Here is a 25,972-nt window from a genome sequence, read left to right as displayed (position 1 = left end):
CCTAGATATTTCTCATGCAAAATATCTAGATATAGAGTATTATTGTCTCTAAGTACGGTAATTTTGTCTTATGCATACTCGTCATTTGTCTAGAAAGTTTCTCACTTCAAGTTAACTATTTTAAGAGATCGGGAAGACAAATGGGTCACACCCCCCAACATTTTTTTACTATGAGAATATTTCTTTCCTCTTAATAAAATATATTTTCTACTCTAGAACATTTAGTTGTTTCTAATGAGGAAAAAATATTCTACTGCAAAGGGATAAGTAAAAGATGTTCTACCCGTAGAAAAAAACCATTTGTTCCACAAGGGACAACAAGTCTCATGTAAGAGTGGCAACATTTCCAGTTTCTTAATTATGCATTATTGTTATTTTTATGATACTTTTTCTAAATACATAATTATCTATCTACTCCTATTATGTCATGTCAGGCCTTCTTTTGTTCTTGCCTCATAAAGATGTCGGTTTACCTCTACTTTTTTTTGCCTTGTAGATGATAAACACATCGCTTAGCCGAGGTCATTTAGGGTTGATAAAGTGTGACTATTCTAGCACACAAAAGTATTTTGCAACCTAATATTTAACCCTATTGCAACATAAAAAAAACTTAAAAGTAAATTATAGAATGCAAAAGGAGTGCTAGGAAGGCTCAATTTTTTCACGAGATATTGAAGTGGCAGTACTCTTTATTAGTTCTGGTTGGAACATGTAACCAAGACTCAACCAGATGCAAGGCTCGTACTAGTGTTACTAAAGGATGGCTATAATAACAGAGCAAAAGCAGCAACGTTTTTTAAATTGTCATATTATTAATCTATACCTACCTAATAACAAATAGGTAAAATTTCTGGCTATTTTTTTTCGTCCATCCATTTTTTAATAGGAATCCTAATGTCTGTCTACTATTATGTGAGAGAAATAGTTATGTTAGGCAACTTTCGTCTCAATGTAATAATTATAGAAACCAAACCTAAAGTATAGATGGGCGGCAAAGTTTGGCACCGCGAAGGAATCGTGTCCAATTCCAACTGTACTCCAGCGACTCATTTAATCCAAAGAGAAAAAAAGGAGTCTGTCCCTCTATATTTAAGCACCACTGCGTCGGGTGGAGGTTGCTACAAACACCACAAACACGGCAGAGCAAATCCTGCCAAGATCGAGCCATGGCTACGAAGATGTCGTTGTTTCTCCTTGGTGTGCTGCTTCTTCGTGCTAACATCATGCCCTGTGCACTGGGGACTAAAGTTGCGGCGGCGGCTTATGCATTGGATTCGGAGGTGACATAAAGAGATAACTTTTGGGTATTTTTTTTCGTCCATCCATTTTTTTTTGTCCGCCTCCTTCTAACTAATTTGGTACTGTCTATAGCTCTCCTGATTTATATGATAGGTTTGGGATAGCTACGAATCTAAATTCAAATAGAACTCTGCGATATCAAATAAGCTCAATGGTAATTGTAATCTCTATCTAATATCTATATCTATCTATACCTAATATTAAGCCTCCAATCCTGACTAACCTGAATATGAATCCTACTCTCCTATATCTTCCAATATATATATATATATATATATATATATATATATATATATATATATATATATATCTTATTATAATATATTTTTCCTTTCTACCATGTTCTTTTTTTCAATTCCGTTTTCACCAGCCCAAAAACGTCCACATGTGCGTCCTACATCCTCAAATTCTCGTCGGCTCCAAGAGCCAAGGAAAAACACACCTGATATCTGACTAGGAATCGCGACTGAATAAGGAGAGGGAGAAGAGTCCGATCTAGAAGAAGAACACATTTCTTCTTCATCTGTTGTTATTTTCTTTTCCAATCCATCGCTTTATCTGTTTGGTTCTTTTTTTTTTTTTGCTGTTGTTACGGTTTTCGTCTCCTTATTTCATTTTTTACGGTTTCGTCTCTTTTTGTTTCGTTCTTTTTTTATCTCTTTCTCCATGTAAGTAGAGGAAGGAATTACATTCTAATGTAAAATAGAGAATTAAATTCATAACTTTAATTTTCAACAAACTAGAAGAATATCCCGCGCGTTGCTGCGGGACTTTGAAATAAAACATTTGTAGATTATTAAATTAAATTAGACGGGATTAAGTTAAGGTTAAAATAACCATTTTACCCCCTGGTGAAAAAAAATTGTTTGTCTGTCGTACATTTGGAGTAATATTACACAAACAAGTTCACACATCAAAGTATATATTTTAGTCGATACAAAGTATGTTTTTTTTGAAGATCCACTATGATAGCTCTTGGGTAGCAATCAGCTAACCGCAAAATTACCAAATTGTAGATAGAATAAAAGATTACAGAAGCCAGTTTTACAGAAATAGAAACGAAACATCTTCGTAACATGTTAAGGTGGCCACCAATTTGATGGCATGCATGCTGATCCAAATAACTGCACATGAGACAATATTTGTTAGTATCCATCTTGTGAAGTAGGAGTGGAATTGTGGAAACAAACAGGCTTCTCATCAATACGTAGAATAAAAAGGCAACATGGCAGATTGGCAGTGAATTCATTCACGCTGCCAGCGATATAATATAACATAACTGAAGATGTTAGACGAAGAGTTAACATCTTGATGGAAGTAGTAGGCATGATCAACACAACTATATCAGCTCATGTGTTACAATGTTTCCCTATCTGAAAAATATTTTTGTTACAGTCAGATTGTGTAAGCAAATTTTAACGAATGAATGATGAAAAACCTATACAAGATGCATGGAATGCGTCATGGGCACGGCATTTGATTGATCAGCTTGTAGGCATAAAAACACTATATGATGCTGTTGCAGGGGAAGGAGCTACGGTAATAGCATTGCTTGACATGCTGCGCATCCTGGGCCAGTGGCGGCACAGCGCCGCAGGACGACCACTTGCTCGCAGTGGTCCTGCACCAGCACCACCATTGCCGGACTACGCCCACTCGCGGTGAACCTGCACCGCCGTTGGCCGTCGTGGCCGCGTGCCCGACGTGTGGCCGTGCGCCTGGCCGGATGCACTTGGCGCATCACAAGCTCGCTGGAACGGCATGAGGCGGCGTCTGGTTCGCTTCTCGCCCGCAGCCGTGGCGGCCACAGTGAGCTTGCGGCCGGTGCGCCAGGACGGTCATCAGTGTACGTTCGGCAATGGCCTGACCGGTTAGGGGACAGTTACCTTGGTTGTCTGCTACTATCCTCCTTCGCCTCAGCCGCCGCCACCAGCTCCTTGCCCTCCGCGCCGCAGGAAAGGTCGGGATGGGTACGGGAGGGGCCGCCTGGTGCCGCGCCGGACCAGCCCCGGTCGCGCGCGCTCAACCAGGCGGGCGGCGGCGCCTCCCCCACGCGTAGGACGCCGGCCGTGGATGGGAGGGGGCCCGGTCCGCGGCGGATCCGGCGGCAGAGAGGCCGGCGGCGGCCCCTGGCCGGCGACGGCGCCGTCCGGATTAATTCACTGACTCGATGGGTGCTAGCATTTTGTTATATATTTTATATCTTAGGATCTAACGCTCTATTCTTTTGGAATTAAGTGACATGCCGTTGATAGCAAGATGTTTAGGGTGACTTTATAAATTTTGAGTACCGACTCAGTATTTTAGAGACGTTCATAGGAATGATTTTATTATCTAGTTATGTTTTATATGATTTTATTATTTAGAAGATATTAATAGATATATATGACAAGAATTTTGTATATTTTGCCTCTTAATATATATAAAAATTATAAAGTTGTACCATTAAATTTTTTGTTGTGAAATGTGTGTGTGGGTGCCCCCTAACCTCTGCCACTGATCTCGTCGTCGTGCTCCCTGTCTGGCCTCACGGACTATAGATAGAGTGGCGTTCTTCCTGTAACACATCCGGTCGTCTTCCTCCTCTTGTCAAGCAGCAAGTGTCTTCTGCACCTCACTTAGCAGCTGATCATCTTCTCCACCTCTTCAGACTGCAGGATGGAGAAGTTCTTCACTTCTTCGGGCTCACAGCGAGCCAACTCTCGGCGAAGGTGAAGAGTATGTTGAGGTCGGAGGTGGTCTCGGTTTAGCCGTCCTGATCTTGGGCATGGTTTGCTAATTTTGGTACAAAGTCGGTCACGTCCCCGAGGCACGTCATCAACGTGGTCTTGGATTCGGACTCCTCACTGACGCTTTAGGTTAGTCTCAGTGGAAGTTTTATCTAAGTTTCATTCGTATTTAATAAGCTATCACGTAGGCATTTTGATGACATGACACCGTATTTAAGAAGAAAGAGAACAAATGAGTTTCATAGGATAAACTCTCTTGGCACAGTTACCAACTCGCAATGAGTCATGGAATTAAATGTTTATGAAACTATAGAATGAAACTATGCATTGAGAGTGGTTGTTTCATTAAAGTTTCATTGCATTTTATTTGACGTGGTGTTCTTGGAAACAACACCACGAAACTCTCCACTGAGATTGGCCGACCTTCGCAACTGCACTGCCCGCCATCAGGACTAAGGTCGGGGCGCCGCCGCCACCGCTGCTGGCGGCGTGGCCGCTCCGCTTTGTGACGGCTGTCCTGGCGTTTATGGCTGTCTTCTCTAGTTGTCTCCGCCGAAGCTGCCCTCGCCACTTGTCAAATTCGCTGCAGCGTCATTGATGGTATGTTGTTTCTTCTTCTTCTTTTTTTCTTTTGCAATGCAACGGCCGCTGAATACCGATCGTTGCTTATGATGGGAAATTTATACTTGCAGGCACTGAATCGTTACTGTCCACTGTGAGAGCTCACTTTGAGTTCATGGAGAAGCTGGGAGTTGACAAATGGTGTTTCCATGATAGGGATATTGCCCCGGATGGGAAAACTCTTGAAGTATGTCCTTCAGTTGTGTTGTACTTCTGTTAATGCATGAACTAAAAGTATAATCAGCATGGTCTGTTATTGTTATCATGGAAGCTGTTTTCAATATGCAACCTTACAATTGGTTCGGTAGTTGTGTCCTTTAGTTATGTTTCATGTGTGTTAACAGTTAATCAAAGTGGCTTGGTTGACTTATCTAGGGTACTGTTTTTAAGATGCAACCTTAGAAATTACATTTGGTTTGGTCGTTATGGGTACTACTGTCAATTTATTATGGGACGCTGTCGATATCTATGTGACTATATGCTGAGCACAGGAATATGATTCTTGATGTGTTCCAGCTATATTATGCTCATCTAAAAGGATTCATTTTGATCATTTATTTCATTCACACCCAACCAACTAGGTATAGGAAGCTCTAACTCATTTGGAAGCAGCAAACATTTCATCTCCTGTTGATACTTTTTAAGATGAAGTGTTGCAACAACTAACGACTTTGGTTCGGTAACATGTCTGTCAGAAATTTCCTAAGACTGTTATCTCACATTGCAGGAAATAAATGCTAACTTGGATGAGATAGTTGAGCTGGCAAAGCAGCTCCAGGTTAGTGTATAAATTGCTGGAACTTAGCTCTACACCATCTTGTATGAGTTCCTTTTTGTCTCTACTTTACTTTGTGGCACAAATTATTTGCTCATTTGCTGGATTTGTCCAGGCTAACTTTCTTCAAGCTGCTGTTGACTACACGAAGAAGATCGGATTCAACGGTAATTCAGTCCTGTTTCTTTATGTTTACCTGTTCCAATGTCCATAACTTTGATATAGTTTATTGTCTTTACTATGTCAATTGGGTGATAGAACTAAGATTTTGTACATAAACCCTCTTTCTCCATCCTTAATTGAAAGGCAGAGTTCCTGCCATTGCGTTCAATGATAGAACTAAGATTTTGTTATTTCAGGAACACTGTTGATAGAGCCTAAACCACAAGAACCTACAAAACACCAGTAAGCTTCTTACTCAGGAATGAATTAGCAAAATATCCTACAGGATTCAGAAGCACTGATCCTTGTTAGTCTAAATATTTGTGGCTAACCTTTCACCCTGCTGCTCATGAAATCTGTGTTTTCACTTCCTTATGTGCAACTTGTGGCATGCAAACTCTTTCAGGTATTCAGTTTGAGAACAACTGTGAAGTTGGTGTTTTCTCCAAGCTGACAAATGCTTACTGTCTGGTAGCGATTGAGGGTCAGAGAACTTCTACAGGTTTATAGTGCTATATATTTCTTTTTGACTTGACGTTAGAGTTATTGGGCTCCTTGAGTGGAAGTAGACGAAATGCTAACTCTAACAGTGTGTTCTTCTAATGTTTTCCACTGCCTTTAAGGCTGAGCTTGCAGATGCCATTCCTGTGGTCAAGACCTCTATTGGTGGCACCAGAATAGGGTCGACTTTGTGTTGGTTAATATCTGAAACTTTGTTTTGCTATCTGGTTTATTCTCTCCTCGTTTTCACCTTTTCACTGTTAGTCGCTGAATTCTCACTCTTGGTAGTAGGAGAATTCTTACTCTCATCGAGAGAGGACGACACTAGGAGTTGGGGCAATTTTCTTATCTATTTCTCACACAAGCTCACACAAATGCCATACCAACCTGAGGGGTTGGGGTTACATATTTATAGGCTGCTAGCCAGCCAAGCATATGCCAAGATGCTAGTCTAAGATGCTAGTCTAAGATGCTAATATGCTGTCCTAGCTAAGATGCTGTCCTCTAGTCTAAGATGCTGTCCTCTAAGATGCTGTCCTCTAGTCTAAGATGCTGTCCTAAAAACAGAAAACAGCCACAAGGACCATGTGAGCAGTACAGCCCTACAAAGACCAGCCACACATGAGACTTATCCATCATTCTCCCCCTAAGTCTTGTGCGTCGTCTTGTGGCAGAGTTGAACCATCCCGGTCCTGGAGCAGAGCTCAAGGAACTTGATCCTCCCAAGGGGCTTGGTGAGCAGGTCCGCAAGCTGGTCCTTGGTGTTGATGTAGCTCGCCTTGATGCTCCCTTCCTCCAAACAGCCTCGGATGAAGTGGTACCTCACCCGGATGTGCTTGCTGCGTTCGTGGAACACGGGGTTCTTTGCCAGGGCTAGGGCGGACTTGCTGTCCACCCTGAGCTCCACCGCTCTAGTGTCTCTGCCGAGGAGATCGCCAAGCAGTCGAGCGAGCCAGAGCGCCTGAGTCGAAGCGGTGGAGGCCGCTATGTACTCGGCCTCGCAGCTGGACAGGGCCACTACCTGCTGCTTGACCGACTGCCAGCTAACGAGGCACTTGCCGAGGAAGAAGAGGATCCCGCTCGTGCTCTTGCTGGTGTCGATGTCGCCGGCGTGGTCGCTGTCGCTGTACCCGACGAAGTGTGCCGCCCCAGGGCACCTCGGGTAGTAGAGGCCGTGGTCGAGAGTCCCCGCAACGTAGCGGATGTTCCTCTTCACAGCCTGCTGGTGCTCCGTCGTCGGTCGCTGCATGAACCGACTAACGTAGCCGACGGAGAATGCCAAGTCTGGCCGTGTGTGGGCGAGGTAGCGAAGGCTCCCCACAAGACGCCGGTACTACGTAGCGTCCACCTCCTCCGTCGTGCTGTCGTGGCTCAGCTTCAGCCTCTCCATCGGAGTGAGAGCTGGGTTGCAATCAGTGAGCCCAGCTAGCTCAACGACGCGCTTGGCGTAGGCGGTCTGTCGAAGCGTGATCCCAGAGTCATCCTGGTGCACCTCGATTCCCAGATAGAAGGAGAGAGGCCCCAAGTCACTCATCTGAAAGGTGGCCTTCATCTCTTCCTTGAATGCCGCCACCTCCGCATCCTTGGTGCCGGTGATCACCAAGTCGTCGACGTAGACACCCACCAGCAGGGCATTACCTTCATTGCCCCGTCGGTAGATGGCCGCCTCGTGCGGGCTTTGCTCAAAGCCCATCCCCTTTAGTGTGGAATCCAGCTTAGCATTCCACGCCCTCGGTGCCTGTCGCAAGCTATAGAGGGCCTTGCGCAGGCGGAGCACCTTGCCCTCCTTGCCGGGGATCGCAAATCCCGGCGGCTGGTGCACGTAGACCTCCTCCTTCAAGTCGCCGTTAAGGAACACAGACTTGACGTCCATGTGATGAACACGCCAGCCCTCCTGGGCAGCTAGCGCAAGGAGGAGTCGCACGAACTCCATCCGTGCCACGGGAGCAAAGGCGTCGTCGAAGTCGACCCCCTCCTGCTGCATGAAACCTCGTGCCACCAAGCGAGCCTTGTGCTTGACGATGGCACCGGCTTCATCCCTCTTCAGCTTGTACACCGACTTAAGGGTGATCGCGCGATGACCACGAGGAAGGTCAGCAAGCTCCCAGGTGCGGTTCTTCTCAACCGCATCCATCTCCAATTGCATCGCGACGCGCCATGCCACGTGTCTCTCGGCCTCTGCAAACGACCGAGGCTCGCCGTCGTCACATGCAAGGTGCAACTGCGCCTCCAGGTCATGAGGCACCGGTCCCGGCACCGGCTGGTCGCCGAGAAGGTTCTCCATCGTACGGTACCGCAACGGCTCGCCGTCGTGGTACGCGTCGACGCGCTCCTCGTCGTGAGAGAGCGGAGTAGCGAGCTCAACCGGGCTGTGCTCGACACGAGCTGGTGGTGGAGTAGACGTGCCCGGAGTGGTGCCTGTCGGTGCTGGAGGGCGTGGCGTTGCCGGCTGTGGTGGAGTCGGCGAAGAACTCATCGCAGCCGAGGTCCTGGCTGGAGAGCGTGGTGCTGTCGGAGTAGTAGGCGCCGGGTTCGGTGGAGGCTCGGGGACTGGGGTAGACGCGCTCGCCGAAGAAGAGCCGCCTACTCCCCCAGCTCCCTCGAAGTGGACGTACTCGACAGAGAAGTCGTCATACGTCGGAGCCGAGCCATCGTCCACCGCCTTGTCCCACGCCCATCCTCGCCCTTCGTCGAACACAACGTCGCGCGCCGTGCGCACACGCTATGTCTTCGGGTCGAGGATGCGGTAGGCCTTTGAGCCCTCCACGTAGCCGATGAACACTCCCGGAGTGCTCCTGTCGTCGAGCTTGCTGATGTGGCCAAGCTCCTTGGCGAACGCGAGGCAGCCGAAGACCCGCAAGTGGGAGACCGCCGGCTTGCGCCCATGCCAAGCCTCGTAGGGTGTCCTGCCGTCGAGCGCCTTGGTAGGCGAGCGGTTGAGGATGTAGACAGCCGTCACCACCGCCTCTCCCCAGAAGACAGCCGGCATCCCCCTTTGCTTGAGGAGGGCCCGAGCCATCCCCACAAAGACCAGCCACACATGAGACTTATCCATCATTCACTTTGTTTGCCTAGGAAACAAGAATGGACTTCTATTGCCACATGCTACAACCGACCAAGGTAAGCATTTGCTTTATGCTGTGATTGTTTGTTAGGTCTCTTGTTAATGCTTACGCACGTCTAGTTATTAGGAATCTGATAACTTATTACCCAGGTGTTTTCACATGTATTAAAATCATCTGGTTATTAGGAAACTGCGTAAATTCTGGAGATTTTAGCTTGAGGTAGCCCCTGAAACTTTGCACTTACTCAGCTACCTCAAGCTAAAATCTTTGTGCTAATGCATTCAACAGGAGACTGAGGAGTTTATTGCAGATGTGCATGGTGTCGAGGTGTTTAGGCAGACTATTGCTGGAAATATCCTTGTGGGGGAGTTACTGCACCTTCTCTAACAGGGGTGGCTTGGTAAGGCGTTAACTGTTAGCTACATTTTCATTTCCATAATTCCATTCAATCCATTCTCTTCTGCTTGCAAATGTTCTATTTAGTTAACAAATGCATTTATATATGCAGGTTCATCCTCATACATCCATTGAAGGCCTTGATGAGCTCTCCACGCTCCTGCAAGTCCCTCTTGTCGCTGGAACCGTGAACAGAGGCAGCGAGGTCATGCTGCAGGCAAGACAGTGAACGACTGGACTGCTTTTTGTGGCTCGGACACGACGGCCACCGAGCTCTCAGTCATTGAGAGCGTCTTCAAGCTGAGAGAAGGGCATCCCACGGCATTTGTGGACGACATGAGGAAGTCTCTGATAGACAGTTGTGTAGCTGAGGCCCGGCAGCTGTGGGTCTCAAAGTATTGCCTCTGCTAAGATGTACTGCAAACTAGTACAACTTGAGTTATCAGTAGCACAACATAACCCTCTGATATAGTCGTGGTGTATCTTTGGTTTCTGAATCGTAGACTTGCGTAATTAAAGCTCGTGCTATATGAGTGAAACGAGCCCACTAGTTTTATTAAGTTTCAGCATGGACGTGTACGCTTCCTGATTGAGAAATACCTGTGAAGTAAAATTTTGTTCTGAATTCATTTGTTTGGAAAGTCCAAATTTCTAGTGGTACTGTTTTTCATGCCTTTTTCCAATGTTTGTTCACCCCAGCAGCATTTGCAGATACTGGCATAGACGTGTATGCTTCCGGTTGAGAAATTTTGCTTTGAATTCATTTGTTTGGAAAGTCCAAATTTCAAGTGCTACTGTTTTTCATGCCTTTGCCAATGTTTGTTCACCCCGGCAGCATTTGCAGATACATGAATAGCATGGACGTGTACGCTTCCTAATTGAGCAATAGCCTGGGAAGTAAAGTTTTGCTCTGAATCCAATTGCTTGGAAAGTCCAAATTTCAAGTGCTGCTGTTTTACATGCCTTTTCCAATGTTTGTTCACCCCCAGCAGCATTTGCAGATACATGAAGCATAGAAACTTAAGTGTTTTGTAGTCTCATCACATGTTTCACGTTACAAAAAATCAAGACACTGGCAGGCAGATTAACTTCAGGAAGAAAAAACTATGAAACTTCTCTGAACACACGTTGAAATTAGAAATATATTGTGCAAGGGATACTGATAGAGCAAATGGCAAGGCAAAGTGCTTCAAGATGCCTAAAATTCCATCCCGACCACGGTAGATCACACAAGACGATGTATTAGCCTGTGAGCGCCATTACTTTGTGCGATTGCGGCACTTCACCAGGCCAGATTGGTAAGTGGGTTCCCTTGGCACTCCTGAATGCAGCTCGTGGCTAAATCTCTCAGTTTTTCTTCAACGGTCTCCATGGGAAGGGAACCATCGACCGCCTTCATCAGAAACAAAATGAGTTGTCATTCAGATTCAGTAACAAAAAAAGCACATCAGTGGTCTGGAGCACTATAAAAAACTCAAAAATAATAAATCACAAGTACTAAACACACTACAAATTTCTTCTCTGTTACAAATTTCTAGTTTGCACACAATAAATAATCAAGTAGTGCCCACGCTATGGATTTCTTCTCTGTTGGGAGCTTCTATTTTCTGCACAAAAATATTAGCTCTGACATTTCACGAATACCACTGCAAACTGAACAATATAGGTATTAAATCTGTTTCACTTGCAGTTCCAGACCTTTGAGTTGGCACATGTCAAGACCTGAGTCATTGGCACAAGAGGCAAAGCAAATACAAGGACCTCATCTTGGTGATTCTTGCAGAAACTGAGTTACCTTCCATGTCGAATCACGGAGTGAATGGTAATGCTCTGCAACTTTCTTTTGGAACTCTATCTTTTCATATCGCTCACCTCCATAGCCTCCTCTTTCAGCCGCTTTCTGTAACAATAGATTCACATTGACCACTATGATGCAGGAGGATAATCCATGTATACTATTGAGGTGAAAGCAGCCTAGGTGACAGGTAACATCAAACAACAACTTCACATTACAGACATCATTTAGCATTATAGACGTGTGGGCAAAGAAATTTGCTGAACAAAATGTATTCTTCACTTCCTGCCTTACGAGAAACACTTCAGAATCAAAGTGGATTGTTTTTAGTGTTCCAAAACAAAAATTAATGTCAGACCATATTAATTGGGTTAAGCCCAAACAGTGGCCATCATCACCTAAAATGTGTAAGAAAATGGAACAGAAGTCAAACACATCAAGCACACCATAAGCATAACAAACATCGAAAGAAAACTAAAACACGCCATGTTGGAACACCATAGGCTAAGTGTGTATAAATAGAACATAATACCTCTGGCTGTACATCAAGATATATTACAAGGTCTGGAGCAATAAGTCCATTTTCTGGAGCCTGAAAAATAGGATAAAATAGGCGTCACTTCTTAGCTTGCAGCTATTGACATGAAAGAGAGCAAGTCATTACTCATCCGAATGGCACACAGCTCACCTTGCACCACTCAATGTCAAGCCCTTTAGCAGCTGAGAACGCCACGCCTGAATAAGAATAGCGGTCTACAATGAGAGTAGTTCCACTGACTAGCTTGCTCTCCATCAAAGCTCTGGTAGTGACAATCCAAATTAACAGATTCATAGTAACATTCAGGCATCTCGAATCTTCGTATACGGTGTGCTACGAAAGCCTCAGATCGATAGAATAATAGATAAGTTACGTGGTGAGAAGAGCACACCTACCTTTTCTCCCAGCGATTGGCGCTGAAGAGCAGATGAATCGTCTTGTCATCAAGCTGCGACTCGTTCGCGAGGTAGGCAGAGATCATCTGCCCGACACTGGTGGCCCTGTCAGGGAACCTCCATCCTTCGGCATCGTAGCCTTTGCCTTTGAGGAAGGACAGCAGCCGGGCACACTGCGACGATTTCCCGCTCCGGTCCAGGCCTTCCAGGACCACCAGAGCGCCACGGCCGCCCTTGCTGCCCGACGTCTCCATTCTCACGCCCTGAAACGCCCTCCGGCGCTGCGCGAACAAGCCGAGGGGAGAGGGTGCTGTCGCCGCCGCCGCCGCTTTGCCGACCCTGCAGCAGAGATTGGAAGCAAGCACCGTCACCCCCCAACGATTCGATTATTAAGCGCACGTCTTCGGGTTGGGAAAGGCATCTGGAGGGACAGGGATGACTCACCTGCTCCACGAAGCTGCTCTTCCGGCGAGCCGAACCAATGCAGTCATGCACGGCTGGGTATTCCGGTTTGATCAGGCTCAAAAGCTGAGAGCAGAGATGAGGAGGCGCGAGAGGTTGACCGGCGGCGCGGCATAGGAGGAGAAGAAGGGGGAAGAAGTCGAGCTCAGGCGCCCGCGAGGAAGGCTACCGCCTGAGCTCGATGGAGAGGAAAGGCTATGGAGTAGTATGATCCGTGAGCCGTTGGAGGCGGCGCTAGGCTGAGGTCGGCGGCGAGCACGGGAGGGGCTGGAGACCTGGATCGCGGCGGCGGCGGCGGCGGTTGTTTCGGGAGGGAAAGAGGAAGAGCGGGGTTCCTACTTTTCAGGGAGGGAGTCGGATCAGTAGGAGCGCCTGATCTGAACCATCCATGAGGCATCGCACGTCCGGAAAATAGAACAGCTCATCCTACGCTCTCTCCCTTTTCTTTTTAGAATTTTCGGACTATATATAAAACAAATATAGACTTGATTTCAACCAGAATTGTGACGGGTGCCTAATATTTTGTTCGCTCTCTTGAAATTTATCGATATAATACTCGATAGATTACACGCTAGGGGTATTTAACCACCTAATGATGAAATAACATTGGTCAAACATGTTTAGAAAGAATGTACTCCCTCCGTTTCAAATTATAAGTCACTTTGACTTTTTTAATACATTGATTTTGCTATATATCTAGATGTAGCGTATGTCTAGATACATAGTAAAATCGATATACCAAAAAAGAGTAAAAACAACTTGCAATTTGGAACTGGGGAGTATCGAAGAAGACAACAGCAATGCTCTTCATTGAACGTGAAAGCCATCGTGCTGGAAGTTGAAGATTGGATGGTTTCACTTTTCTTAGCAAGTTTTGGTTGTGGTTGCTGACTCTAGCAACATCTATGTATCAAAAAGTCAAAGCGACTTACAATTTAAAATGGAGTACTAATTTAATTTTGAGATGTGCTACTCCCTCTGTTTTGAAATCCCTCGGTCCCAAAACTTCACGTTCTGAGAAACAAATAACCCTAAATGTGACAAATATATACAAAAAATGCTAATGTTATGATGCAAAACTTATCACTAAATCAATCATAGTATATTTTTATTATAAAGATGTAAATGGTGATATTATTTTCTATAAATATAACCAAATTTGAAATTATTTGATTTATCGAAAAGTGATATTTTCATTCTTTCAGGACGACAAGTGTATAAGGCATGCATGTACTTAAAAAATTTTAGCTCTGTTTGATGACTAGCATGATCATATGAAATATTTATAGTATAAAAATAGTTAGAGCATCTCCAAGAGTTCCTAAGAATTTTTTCCCCAAAATCATAGAGTTTTCCAACTTGCCAAAAAGTATTGGGAGGAATAAATAAGATCATCTCCAATAGTTTCTAATAATTCACTCCTAAAATATAGAAGATAATTTTACATCAGGAATCCGCCTGTACATTTGCATTAGGAACCCTTTTTCTACTTTTTATTTTTTCTCACGCCCTTCCACCTTAGATTGGAAGACCAATACGCGCGTCTTCCACGTGCGGATATATCCGCGCTTTCGGTGATTTTTTTTTCAAGTGCTAAAAGATTAGGAGGTGGGATTGTGAACCCCTGGAGATGGGTTTTTCTATTCCTGCCAAAAAATTCTAGATTGGAAGGTTTTTATTGGGTACTTTTGGAGATGCTCTTACACTGTATTTGTATTCTAAAATACTTTTTTAGTAATTAAACTTTTGTTGTCATACATTATATATGAGTCCAGAGAGAGTACATGTGCATGTATATGAGTGTGAAAAGGAAAGAGGATATTTCCTCAGTCCCAACAATGTAATTGTACATTTAAGAAAACAAAATTAATTTTTCTTAAGTTTCATCAAGTTTATAAAAAAATATATTACTATTTATATTTCCAAATAGTTCTATTATAAAAATATTGTTTATAATTAAACTAATACATTTATTCAGTATCATAAATATTAGTTCTTTCTTGTATAATTTTAGTCAAATTTGATTTTTTTTATTCCTCGAGAAGCGATAATCGACAATGATCCTTGTCTATCCCAGTACCAGCAATCGGATCCACAAACGGGACAGGCTAAATATTCGAGGCTAAAACTTTTATTAGTCACACATTAATAATAGATATAACAAGAAATATAATTGATGATATCAATTCACATTATAGATTGAAATGAAATGAATGAATATAATGCATACCGTTCATTCCTCAGGCCGTTGTGAGGCAAATTTATCATTTAGTTTCTTTAAGCCTTGAAAGTTATTTAGTATCTTTTTCATCTTCAACCGATGCAAATAAATTCCGCTCAATATAGCGTATCAGTTTGAACCGCCAGGTATGAAGACTAGTTTAAATACCAAGAAAATCCAAAAGGGACAAAACTGAGTGACCTTCAATCCATAGGAACACGAGGAACTGAAATATGAGCACCAGAGTCCAAATGGTTCTGCAAAACAGTGTCATATAATACAGTATATCTTTGCCCAGCAATGAAAATAGGAGGTGTTTGGTTCCATGGACTAAATTTTAGTCCATGTCACATCGGACGTTCGGATACTATTTAGGAGAACTAAATATGAGTTAATTATAAAACTAATTACATAGATGGAGACTAATTTACGAGACGAATTTATTAAGCCTAATTAATCCGCCATTAACATATATTTACTGTAGCACCACATTGTCAAATCATGGACTAATTAGTCTTAAAAAATTCGTCTCGCAAATTAGCCACAATCTGTGCAATTAGTTATTTTTTTCGTCTATATTTAATGCTTCATGCATGTGTCCAAACATCCGATGGGACAGAGACTAAAATTTTCCTGCAGAACCAAACACCCCCTAGACTGATACTACAACAGCAACATGGACTCTTGGTGCAGATAGGAGACCTGCACGAAGTCCATGTAATCCATCCTATATAGATGATCACCAGACTATTTTTTTTTCTATACAGTTGAGTTAATTGGACGTTATCATGGAAATTATGGAGACCTTTGGGGACGCTACTGGGCTGCGCATTAATATGACGAAGAGCACGGTGGCTACAATTAGATGTGCAGGCTTAGATATGGAGGAGGTGCTCAGGGAGTTCTCGGGCGCCAGGGTGAACTTCCCTATCCAATACCTAGGAATGCCTCTGAATCTAGGGAGGACACGAATGGTGCATCTCCAGTACATCCAAGATCGGGCAAAAGGGAAAATAGCTGGCTGGCAAGGGAAGTTGATCACGGTTGCTGGAACAAAGGAGTTGATAAGGTCGGTGGTTACCTCGCTACCTGTATACAGGATTACAGCTATCAAACCTCCCAAAAAGTTCATAAAGGAACTAGACAATCTCAGACGTCGTTTTCTCTGGGCCGGTGACAGACAGCTCACCGGAGGAAAGTGTATGGTGGCATGGACGAAAGTGTGTACACCTACAGTAATGGAGGATTGGGAATCAAGGATCTCGAGGCTTTCAGTCGATCGCTACGATTAAGATGGATGTGGTATGCCTGGGATGACAGGGACCGTCCTTGGAAGGGCCTGCAGCTTCAAGCTGACAATGAAGACAGGCGCGTTACCAGCGCCGCGACTAAGGTGGACCTTGGCAATGGATGCAAGGCTTCCTTCTGGACATCACGATGGCTAGACGGAGACGCCCCCGCAGACTTATTCCCTGAGTTGTTCAGACACAGCAAGAGAAAGAACCGCACTGTGGCGGAGGCGCTGACCGCCAATACTTGGGTCAGGGATATAGACAATAATATGAGTCAACAAATTATCGCAGAGTATCTCCAACTATGGGACAAATTACAATCTGTGGTCCTTGTGCAGTCGGAAGAAGACCGAATTATCAAGACTCATTCGTCGAATGGGGAATATTCAGCTAAGTCTGCATATGATCTGCATTTTCAGAACTTAGGTACATGCAATGCGGCCGAGTTTATATGGAAGACCAAGGCACCTCCAAAATGCAAGTTCTTCATATGGTTGCTTCTCCAGGACAGGATATGGACAGCAGCAAGGCTGCAGGTAAGGCATTGGCCAAATGAATATTTTCTGCCAGCTATGTATACGGAACCTGGAGACTGCAACTCACTTATTCGTTGAGTGTCCAGTGGTCAAAACGATATGGGAAAGGGTGGGGCTCTGGGTGAGAGAGCACCGTGCCTGCAGCCGGCAAATTGGGAAGACGCAGATAATGTCAAAGAGTGGTTTCTTCAGATGATGAACAGACTACCGTCACCAATGAAGGGCGGGGCTGAGATCACTGATCGTGTTGACCATCTGGGAAGTGTGGCGTGAAAGAAACAGCAGAGTTTTCAAGAAAAAATACAGGCAAGTGCAGAAGATTATGGAATCTATATATGATGAAGCCAATACGTGGGCATATGCAGGAAACAAAGGGCTGCAACTTACACTGCCGGGGCAGAGCGACGTCCATTCTCATGTAGTGGATCAGCCAGCAATGTCAAATGGCCTAGTTGTTCCTCTAACGTATGTAAATTAGTCCTCAGGCAAACCAGGGATGGCTTGGACCTTACTTAACTGAGCTCCGAGCATAAATGGGTGTTGGCGTAGCTTGTGTCAAAATTTTTACTGTAATTATTCTCTAATCTTATCAATGAAAGCTGGTAACGGATCTTTCTAAAAAAAAGAGTTAATTGGACGTAATGATAGCATTCTCTGAAAGGTAGAACCTCAAAAATCCAGAGGAACTGTCTCACAGCATCTGCTGTTTCCTGGGACCAATTCCTCTCCGGATTCCTTGAGTAAAAATAAACAGGCAGAAAACATGGCCATGTGCCCCATCACACAGGTAATACACAATGGCATTTCGCAATTGAGCCTGCTTATACTGAAGAGTGTACCGCCGGGCTGCAGAAGGGGCGGGTGGGGTGACCGGCCGACGCGCTTCAATCACGGTGCGGCGTCAGCCCCTCACGGATAGGAGCGGCGGGCGGGCGGCTGCCGGCTGCCGGCTTTGGCGCGTTGAGCGGATGCCGGACTGCCGGAGGGCGGAGGCGGAGTTCGCCAGTTCGGAGTCGCCGATTGAGTCGGGAGTCAGAGAGGCGGAGAACGGATGCTTCCTGCGGCTGCGGGCACCTGGTGGGCTGGAAGCTGGGCGTCATGGGGCTAATTTTCGGCCGCTTGCCAGCAATCGATAACTAACTTCCTTATCCGAAGGAAGCCAACGGATTTCACGGTCACCAGTCCACTCCTCGTCCTTGGATCGCCGCCCGCTTCCCATAAATCTCTCCTGATCCGTAGCGCACTCGTCGCCAACCTCCGCGTCGCTCTCACCTTCTCGTAGTCCCGCCTGGAGCGAATTTTGCGTGGGGAAAAAGACGGCGGCCATGGCGGGGCGAGGCTCTCTCCCGGAGGGCTCTCTCTTCCTCGGATTGGACAGCTCCACTCAGTAAGTCTCGTCCCTTTTCTACCCCTTTCAGTTTAAACCGGTACTGGATCTTGTTTTTCCTGTGATCTCGGTGTTGCTTATTCCTCTAATCAGGCGATCATTTGTTCTAGCGATGGGCATGGCACATTATATGAGTAAAGGTTGGAACCTTGTCTGCTTGTAACTGGGGAAGGAAAATGAAATGTGCTTAAAATTTACAGAAGTACCGATCGGAAGTATTACAGAAGTACCGATCGGAAGAATGAATTTACAGAAGAGTGGAATCTAGCCGATCTTGTACTGTTGGTACTTGAGTACTCTGGTTGAAGGTCCATAAAAAGGGGGCACAAAGTTCATTCCACGGATTTAGATTCGTGTGTTGCAGGGTCATGGTGATAGAGGCTTAAGGAACCGTGTGTTTTGTGTTGTTGCAATCTGATTCCGAGTTCTACCAAAGCAGTGAAACTGGAATTAACTAGTGCGGGTGAGTCTGATGTAACGTGGCTGTGTCGTATAACTTCTCTACCTTGTTTGGGTTGAAAAAACAAAGTTCTTTTCTAGATGCACAAGAAACACCATGGATGTCATTCTTCGTAAGTACATCTTTCAAGATTTTTACCTTGCCCAAACGTGGTTTCTTTGTTCTGTATTCTGCATACCAGTAAGTTGATAACCATGATTGCGGCACCATTTGCTTCACATATTCTCTTCCTGGATTTTGTTTTTCTTTGTTGTCATACTAAATTTGTGGGTTACTATTAGACTTGGACCTAATACTGTCATTCTCCTGTTACAGATCGCTGAAAGCTACGGTGCTCAACAATGAGTTAACAATAGTAGCTTCTGAAATTGTTAATTTTGACTCTGAATTGCCACACTACAAAACTGAAGGCGGGGTGTACAGAGACCCCGCAGATGATGGCCACATTTTTTCACCAACCATTATGTGGGTGGAAGCTCTGGAGCTGCTGCTTGAGAAGCTAAAACCAAAGATCAACTTCGGTAAAGTTGTGGCTGTCTCAGGGAGTGGGCAGCAACATGGCAGTGTTTATTGGAAGAAGGGCAGCCATGCTGTGTTGTCCTCCTTGGATGCTAGTAAGAGCTTGTTATCACAGCTCAAGGATGCATTTTCTACAATGAACTCACCAATATGGATGGATAGTAGCACAACTAAGCAATGCAGAGAAATAGAGAATGCAGTTGGAGGCGCACTGGAGTTAGCGAAACTGACAGGATCTCGTGCCTATGAAAGATTCACTGGCCCCCAGATAAGGAAGATCTATCAGACAGAGCCTGATGTTTATGAAGATACTGAGAGAATATCTTTAGTGAGCTCGTTCATGGCATCTATCCTTGTTGGAAGCTATGCAAGTATAGATGAAACTGATGGTGCAGGGATGAACTTGATGGATATAAACCAAAGGACCTGGTCAAAGTCTGTTTTAGAGGTTTGAACTTGCTAACTCATTTAGTAATACATTAAAGACTTGTTGAATGACTTAAGTCTAAAACATGAAACTGTAGGCTTTTTATTTAAGAATATTTCATGGACTAAAATACCAAAATCGTGCCCTTTCTCCTCCTAGGCAACTGCTCCTGGACTTGGCGCAAAGCTTGGAAAACTAGCACCAGCATATTCAACTGCTGGCCGAATCACTCCTTATTTTGTAGAAAGGTAAGCTTTGTTTGATTATACATTAGGCCAGTGCTAAATGTACACTCTCAAGCCAACTTGTAGTATACTTGGTTTGCAGCCATATATATTCAGAATCACCTTTACCATGTACTTATCTTTTTCTGACGATATACCTTTTATTTGCAAGTAGAAATTACTGTTTGCATGACTACTCAGGTGTCATTGAGCAACCAAGCATAATATAAGGTTCAGGCAGTACGTTTCTGTTAAATGGCATACAAGCTCTGATTGTAATAAATCTGTTAATGCAGACATTCAGGTTGAAAAGTTTGCACTGTAATTATTGGAACCGGATGAACTTTGAAGTCTGAACATCTCAAAATTTATGTTCAACTGTTCACCATTTCTTTTGTTATAATTTTTGGATTTGATCAAGTTTCTGAGTTCACATCATAAAAAAATTTCCACCCCATCATTCCTTTTATTATGATCACCGGATTTAAATGAAGTTCCTGAACATTATGGAAAAAATTAATGTGAATGGGCAAGCTAGCTTATAATAACAAAAATACACCCTAATGACTAATGCTATAAATATTCTCCGCACTAGAATTTTGTAATTACTTAAAGAAGACATTGTGTATTTTCAGGTTTCAGTTTGATAAGAACTGTTTGGTCATTCAATGGTCTGGAGACAATCCTAATAGCCTTGCAGGTGGGTTTGACTAGTGCTTCTTAAATGAGGAGTTGGCATTTGTGATCTTCTATATGCATCTGCAGAAAATTGGCGTGAAAACAGTTTCATGATTTCTTACATTAACATTCATGAGACCTTGGCATCTGTTGTAGGTTTAACTCTGAATACTCCTGGTGATCTTGCCATTAGCCTTGGTACTAGCGATACAGTAAGTTGAGAAGACGTGGTCAATGTTGATTTGGTTGATAGCCATGTTTACCTAATGGTTGTATGTAATTCATCCCCTAATTGTATTGTAGGTATTCGGGATAACTGCAGAAGCTAAACCAAGCCTTGAAGGGCATGTTTTCCCCAACCCTGTTGAACCTGATGGTTATATGGTGATGCTATGCTACAAAAATGGCTCTTTGACCAGAGAAGGTACGTGTGTTTCCTTTTTTTTTATTGTTCTACAAGTATGCATGCCATTATGTCATTACTACATTGCTGATGATACTTACATTTTGGTTTCAGATGTGCGAAATTGGTGTGCAGACAAATCATGGGATGTTTTTAACAATTATCTGGAGAAAACACCCCCTCTAAATGGTTAGATTTTACATAAGTTGAGAATGGTCATTTTGCTCAATCGAAATGCTTTTCTATCAAGTTTCCTTTAGAGTTCTAATACTACCTAACAGAGATAAGCTAATTTTATGGGATGACATGAGGAATTTGGATGTCATGCTTTATAGTGTTAAGTTATACGTTAATCCTAATGTCTGCTTATTTTATCTTGACACGCTGTAATTTTACTATTTTATTGGTTACTTTCCTATGCGATTTCTTTTTCATGCATGTAGGTGGAAAGTTAGGATTCTACTACAAAGACCATGAAATCCTTCCACCACTTCCAGGTATTGATGTATTATCATTGCAGCGTTTTTCCCTCTTTTATTCTCAAAAAACTCAGAAACTATCAGCCTCGCTTATCAGTCATGGAACATTGTTTTTCTCTCGCAACAAATCAGCTTCAGCCGGCTTATCAGCCGAACAGCTCCTATTATCATTGCAGCGTTTTCCCCTCTTTTATTCTCAAAAACTCAGAAACTGACTGTTTTTTCATGCAGTGGGTTTCCATCGGTACACTGCCGAAAACCTCAATGACGTCACGTCAGACACTCTGTTGGAGCGTGAAGTGGAAGAATTTGACCCACCGTCCGAGGTTTGCAAAAAGAAACATTCATCAGTTCATATGATATTTTGCAAGCAGATTGCCATGCTTGTCATCAACAACGTTGCCTGCCTGTAGGTTCGTGCCATCATTGAGGGTCAAATGCTGTCGATGCGAGGCCACGCCGAGAGGTTTGGCATGCCGAACCCTCCCAAGCGGATCATAGCAACCGGCGGGGCATCCTCCAACAAAAGCATCCTCAAGTCAATCGCCCAGATCTTCGGCTGCCCTGTCTTCACAGTCCAGAGACCTGGTAATCGCTCAAATCTCCTCCTCCCTGAACGAACTTGGTTGTCCTGACACAAACCGATGGCACCAGCCATATCCATGGCCGCTGAACTGATGCTGTCCATGGATCAGATTCGGCTTCGCTGGGCGCGGCGCTGAGAGCGGCCCACGGGTGGTTGTGCAACGCCCAAGGCAGCTTCGTCCCCATCTCATGCCTGTACAAGGGCAATCTAGAGAAGACCTCTCTTGGCTCGAAGCTGGCGGTCCCGGCCGGCAACAAGGAGGAGGACCGGGAGCTCCTCCAGAAGTACACCGTGCTGATGAGAAAGCGGATGGAGATCGAGAGACGCCTGGTGGAGAAGATCGGGCGATCGTAGGAAAAATCATGAATTTAGCACTGCTGAAGCTGCCAGGACCCGAATAATCTGTGAATAACCGTGGATTATCGTCTCTTACGCAAACTCTCTTAGGTCAGTACTATTGATTCTGCATTTTACAATCCTGGGTCAGCAGAGAAAAAATTGTGCTGTGAGTCCGGGCATCGTTGTGAGACTGAGACACGCACAACTTTGAAAGACACAACATTTCGCGAGGGGAAACGAATCTTAAATCTTTGTTAATGACATTGGCACATTGCGAATTTGACGAAACGTGGAATTCTGTTGTGCATGCGTCGAATCAAAGAAAAGTAAGGCGGTATTGCCTTGCCTGTAAACTCAGATATCTGTCACTGAGAATTCGAATCCAGTATTTGCCATCCGTGTCACTGACACATGGGGCCTCCTGTGTCACTGACAGTGGTAATAAGTACATACAGGATTTACGCAATTTGCAATGGCATGACAATAATTTCCATTAAACGAAAATCAATGTTTTTTTTAAAAAAAAAAAAAGCAAAAGGGCTAAGACCCCAAGACAGACGCGGCCCAACTGAATGTCCGCACGCAGCCTAGCCCAACCCGTCCGACCGAGTCGGTCATGGAAGCCGGGAGCCGCGACCGCCTCGGGCAATCGCCAATCAGACTCGTCCTCTCCCTCCTCCAGAGTCGAGACCGGGACAAATCAAACCGGGACCGGGCGGCCTCCGTCTCGTCCCCGACCCCCGCACCGCCAAACCCTAGTCCACGGCGGCGATCTTGCGGCCGCCATTCCGCTGCGCTCCGGCTGGTAAGCAAGAAGCTCGCTCCCCATCTCCTTCTCCGCTCCGCCTCGCTATCTTCTTAGATTCCACGCCTGCAGCGTGCGTCGATTAGGTTCGAGGGCGGTGGGGCGTCTCGGGGATTCGTCTTTCTGTTGGATATCCTAGGGTTCTGTAGTGCACCGGCGTCTGCTCCCCCGCGCGCCTAGTCTCCAAGGCGAAACCCAGGTCCCTGCCTCCCTGGCCGAATGCGTGCCTGTGCGCCTCCTCCCACCTCAGCACCGCGGTGGCGTCGGCGCACCTCCTCATCTGGAGGCACCGATGCGCCGGTCTTTTCTTCCACGGGACTACGGCGCTTAGGGCACCGAGTTGCCACTGGACGCTTCACCCTGTATGTAGCTCACCGGGCTTCCCTGCCCGGCTGCCCCTGCCTTCTCACCCGTGGTTGTGGTCAATTTCTCGTCAGATCTATTACTAGGGAGCGCCGAAATGTGGATTCTCTATCAGTAGAATTAGTGATATCCGCTTTTTATTTCATGCAAAGTGTAGTGCTACGTTCCAGCTCTTGGTGGTATTATGCTGTTTTCTTGTATGTTATTGCTTTATACTTTGTCTATAATGTACTCGGTAGCTAGTGATGGGTTATCCATTGATCTCGTTTGTTAGTTTTTCGAGATGCGATGATTTAATTTTGTATGATATATATGATCTATGGTTAATTGGGTGAATTGTGTTGTTTGAAATTCTGCAAGACTTGTCTCAGACAGTTTTTAATTCGAGCCATTAGAGCTAGAGATAGAGCAATGATTTGATTGTTTATGTGTGTGCGAGACAAAAACTAGCGTTTATGTGTGAGAACTTGATAATCTGTTTACAGAACTTTCGATGGTCATGTACTGCCTCTGTACTCCATAAAAACTGAAATACGGAACCAATATAATTGTGCAAGTTACTTCCTATATCTAATTATCTACAATTAGTTTGTTATATTTAGTGTCCTATATGTGTGAGAAACCAAAATATAAATATACGAAATACTCTGACCAAATGTGTGCCTTGTATTGTATTTATCCTTGTAGAGTTGTAGTAAAAGGGGTGAAACGTTGGGTCTGAATGTGTGCGCATGCATATGTCCTAACTCTGGCTGAGTTGAGATTGATCCTATTTTATTATTATCATCATTTTACTGAAGATATGACTGACCTCATTAGTTCCTTACTGATCAGCACAGTTTATTTCTTTGCAGAGTTGCTGATTTAGGATAATCTTGTTCTCTCTGGGTGAATCAAGATGTCTGGGAATGATGATAAGCCACATGCTGCTGCGGACAGAATAAAGGCAGCCACATTATCAGTGGCCAAGGGATTAAGCAGGGCTCAAGCTGAACGAGCTGCGGCTGCTGCTGCCCGCAATGTCAATGCCTATGGGCAGAAGGAAGAGGGACCAAGCCGCTGGCAGGAGAGGAAGGAAGCCAAGAGACAGATGTATCTGATGAGTACAGAGAAGGCTGCGAAGCTGGGCACTGTGAAGCCAAAAGCTTCAGAAACTTCTTCTGTTGGCGCGTATACCCAATGCCAGAAGTGTTTCCAGCATGGTCACTGGACCTATGAGTGCAAAAACGAGCGAGTGTACATATCACGGCCCTCAAGAACGCAGCAGCTTAAAAATCCCAAGCTGAAGAAAAGCATACCTGTTTCTTATCAATTTGAGAATCCTGATATTATAAAGGAGAGGGAAGAGGAGCAGAAGTTGATGAAAGAAAAGCAAAAGAAGGAGAAAGCCAAAAGAAAAAAGGGAAAGAGTAAGTGGAAGCATCGATCGCCGAGTGATTCAGATAGCAACAGTAGTGGTGCTTCGGTGTTCGACTCCGACTCTGAATCATCAGTGACGGGCTCTGAATACTCTTCTGGAAGTAGTTCAAGTTATAGTTCCTCAGAGGATAAGAAGCAGCAACACAGAAGGAAGCAGAAGAAGAGAAGGCACAGGAGGGACAGCACATCATCAGCATCTTCTGAATCTGAGTCTGCATCAGACAGTGATTCTGATGACAAGGGCAGCCGAAGGAAGAGTAAAAGAAGGGGTGGTAGGCGCTGAATTTAATGAGCTGGACAAAGCAGTGTGGATGTTGAATATCATTATATGCTTCTGTTCAATTCATGAATATCTTCTCATCATCATCAGACCATGTGCTGGGCTTCTCCAACCCAAGAAACAAATGTAGCATTTGCTTTCCTGAATGCTAGTACTGATATTTTTCCCCTGTACGAAGAAGCACTTGGGAGCTTTAGGTGTTCCTATTCTATGATCTTTGTGCGAACCATTGAATCCTGTAACGATGTATTCATCTATGAATTTCTAAGTTTGGTGTGTTCATCTTCCTGTTCCCCTTGGTATTGCTGTAATCATTTACCCCTGGCATCTTCCTGTGTTCATTCTTTTGTAACCTGCAGTCCTTTGCTGTGTGGTGTGCTCATCTTCTAGAAAGTTTTCTGTTAACATTGGGTCATCCACTTGGGTTCTCTCTTTCATACCTCCAGCCCTTACTGTTCACCGTTTGTTCAGAGGAAATCACGTCACTGGCCAGTTATCCTCGCATTCCCAGGATGCCAGACGATCAGTGTGGCAGTCCAGTCATTTCCTCTGACAACCGTGCAGTTAACCCAGGCTGGATCGTATGACAGGAAATGATATTGCCTTAGAAGTGGAGCAAATGATTGCCCCGTTCGTTTGACTGATAAGAATGGCTGAAAGTACTGTTGGTTGATTTGCTGTGAGAGAAAAATACTGTTCGTTGGCTGAAAAAGTAAGACTTATAAGCCAAGCGAACGGGACGAGATGTCTCTACCAGCTGAATCCACAGTTGCCAGTGCTTGCTGCTTGTAACAGAAACTTCAGACGAACAGTTTC

At 44.7% G+C, this 25,972-nt stretch overlaps 4 protein-coding genes across 21 annotated transcripts; 3 read left to right on the top strand and 1 right to left on the bottom strand.

The window, feature by feature from the left end:
- The first annotated feature begins 1,134 nt into the window (after positions 1-1,134).
- Positions 1,135-10,202, top strand: LOC136550477 (xylose isomerase-like). 17 transcript variants are annotated; one of them, XR_010782322.1, is made up of 12 exons: positions 1,135-1,304; positions 3,950-4,628; positions 4,721-4,836; positions 5,377-5,427; positions 5,540-5,591; positions 5,784-5,829; positions 5,993-6,088; positions 6,210-6,283; positions 9,163-9,207; positions 9,302-9,371; positions 9,441-9,552; positions 9,661-10,202. XR_010782322.1 is itself a non-coding variant. In XM_066542055.1 (9 exons), the coding sequence occupies exons 3-7, from the start codon at positions 4,765-4,767 to the stop codon at positions 6,003-6,005; spliced, it is 234 nt and encodes a 77-aa protein (XP_066398152.1). In that variant the 5' UTR covers positions 1,135-1,304; positions 3,950-4,628; positions 4,721-4,764; the 3' UTR covers positions 6,006-6,088; positions 6,210-9,552; positions 9,661-10,202. The 17 variants fall into 17 exon arrangements, 1 of the variants encoding a protein (XP_066398152.1); XR_010782311.1 differs by adding exons at positions 1,372-1,453; positions 2,825-3,145 and having other exon boundaries at positions 1,135-1,280; positions 6,210-9,552; XR_010782321.1 differs by lacking the exon at positions 9,302-9,371 and having other exon boundaries at positions 9,463-9,552.
- A 239-nt stretch (positions 10,203-10,441) lies between these two features.
- LOC136552810 (thymidylate kinase-like) lies at positions 10,442-13,089 on the bottom strand. The gene is made up of 6 exons (XM_066544378.1): positions 12,721-13,089; positions 12,277-12,615; positions 12,032-12,143; positions 11,876-11,935; positions 11,344-11,448; positions 10,442-10,941 (listed from the first exon to the last, which is right to left on the bottom strand). Exons 1-6 carry the CDS (start codon positions 12,765-12,767, stop codon positions 10,831-10,833), a joined length of 774 nt encoding a protein of 257 aa, XP_066400475.1. The 5' UTR covers positions 12,768-13,089; the 3' UTR covers positions 10,442-10,830.
- A 4,479-nt stretch (positions 13,090-17,568) lies between these two features.
- On the top strand, positions 17,569-22,519 carry LOC136552808 (xylulose kinase 2-like). Of its 2 annotated transcripts, none has more exons than XM_066544376.1 (11): positions 17,569-18,174; positions 18,950-19,601; positions 19,740-19,828; positions 20,440-20,504; positions 20,639-20,694; positions 20,786-20,906; positions 21,000-21,074; positions 21,329-21,382; positions 21,596-21,690; positions 21,778-21,952; positions 22,060-22,519. In XM_066544376.1, exons 1-11 carry the CDS (start codon positions 18,113-18,115, stop codon positions 22,302-22,304), a joined length of 1,689 nt encoding a protein of 562 aa, XP_066400473.1. In that variant the 5' UTR covers positions 17,569-18,112; the 3' UTR covers positions 22,305-22,519. The 2 variants fall into 2 exon arrangements, with proteins under 2 accessions (XP_066400473.1, XP_066400474.1); XM_066544377.1 differs by lacking the exon at positions 17,569-18,174 and adding an exon at positions 18,228-18,746.
- A 413-nt stretch (positions 22,520-22,932) lies between these two features.
- LOC136552807 (uncharacterized) lies at positions 22,933-25,436 on the top strand. Its single transcript, XM_066544375.1, has 2 exons — positions 22,933-23,094; positions 24,312-25,436. The coding sequence occupies exon 2, from the start codon at positions 24,356-24,358 to the stop codon at positions 25,157-25,159; it is 804 nt and encodes a 267-aa protein (XP_066400472.1). The 5' UTR covers positions 22,933-23,094; positions 24,312-24,355; the 3' UTR covers positions 25,160-25,436.
- Positions 25,437-25,972: the final 536 nt, after the last annotated feature.

Source organism: Miscanthus floridulus, chromosome 4, assembly GCF_019320115.1.
Source record: "Miscanthus floridulus cultivar M001 chromosome 4, ASM1932011v1, whole genome shotgun sequence".
Taxonomy (NCBI): Eukaryota; Viridiplantae; Streptophyta; class Magnoliopsida; order Poales; family Poaceae; genus Miscanthus; species Miscanthus floridulus.
This window is presented reverse-complemented; position numbering and strand designations above follow the sequence as displayed.

What these genes read in the sequence shown, in the direction of transcription:
- LOC136552808 (XM_066544376.1), top strand. Translation starts at nt 18,113, where the DNA reads ATGGCGGGGCGAGGCTCTCTCCCGGAGGGCTCTCTCTTCCTCGGATTG. An exon ending in GGATTGGACAGCTCCACTCA is followed by an intron (nt 18,175 to 18,949) that starts GTAAGTCTCGTC and finishes CTCCTGTTACAG; the next exon opens with ATCGCTGAAAGCTACGGTGC. An exon ending in AATCCTTCCACCACTTCCAG is followed by an intron (nt 21,383 to 21,595) that starts GTATTGATGTAT and finishes TTTTTCATGCAG; the next exon opens with TGGGTTTCCATCGGTACACT.
- LOC136550477 (XM_066542055.1), top strand. Translation starts at nt 4,765, where the DNA reads ATGGAGAAGCTGGGAGTTGACAAATGGTGTTTCCATGATAGGGATATT. An exon ending in CGGATGGGAAAACTCTTGAA is followed by an intron (nt 4,837 to 5,376) that starts GTATGTCCTTCA and finishes CTCACATTGCAG; the next exon opens with GAAATAAATGCTAACTTGGA. An exon ending in AGCTGGCAAAGCAGCTCCAG is followed by an intron (nt 5,428 to 5,539) that starts GTTAGTGTATAA and finishes GGATTTGTCCAG; the next exon opens with GCTAACTTTCTTCAAGCTGC.
- LOC136552810 (XM_066544378.1), bottom strand. Translation starts at nt 12,767, where the DNA reads ATGACTGCATTGGTTCGGCTCGCCGGAAGAGCAGCTTCGTGGAGCAG. An exon ending in GCCAATCGCTGGGAGAAAAG is followed by an intron (nt 12,144 to 12,276) that starts GTAGGTGTGCTC and finishes TGTCACTACCAG; the next exon opens with AGCTTTGATGGAGAGCAAGC. An exon ending in ATCTTGATGTACAGCCAGAG is followed by an intron (nt 11,449 to 11,875) that starts GTATTATGTTCT and finishes CTATTGTTACAG; the next exon opens with AAAGCGGCTGAAAGAGGAGG.
- LOC136552807 (XM_066544375.1), top strand. Translation starts at nt 24,356, where the DNA reads ATGTCTGGGAATGATGATAAGCCACATGCTGCTGCGGACAGAATAAAG.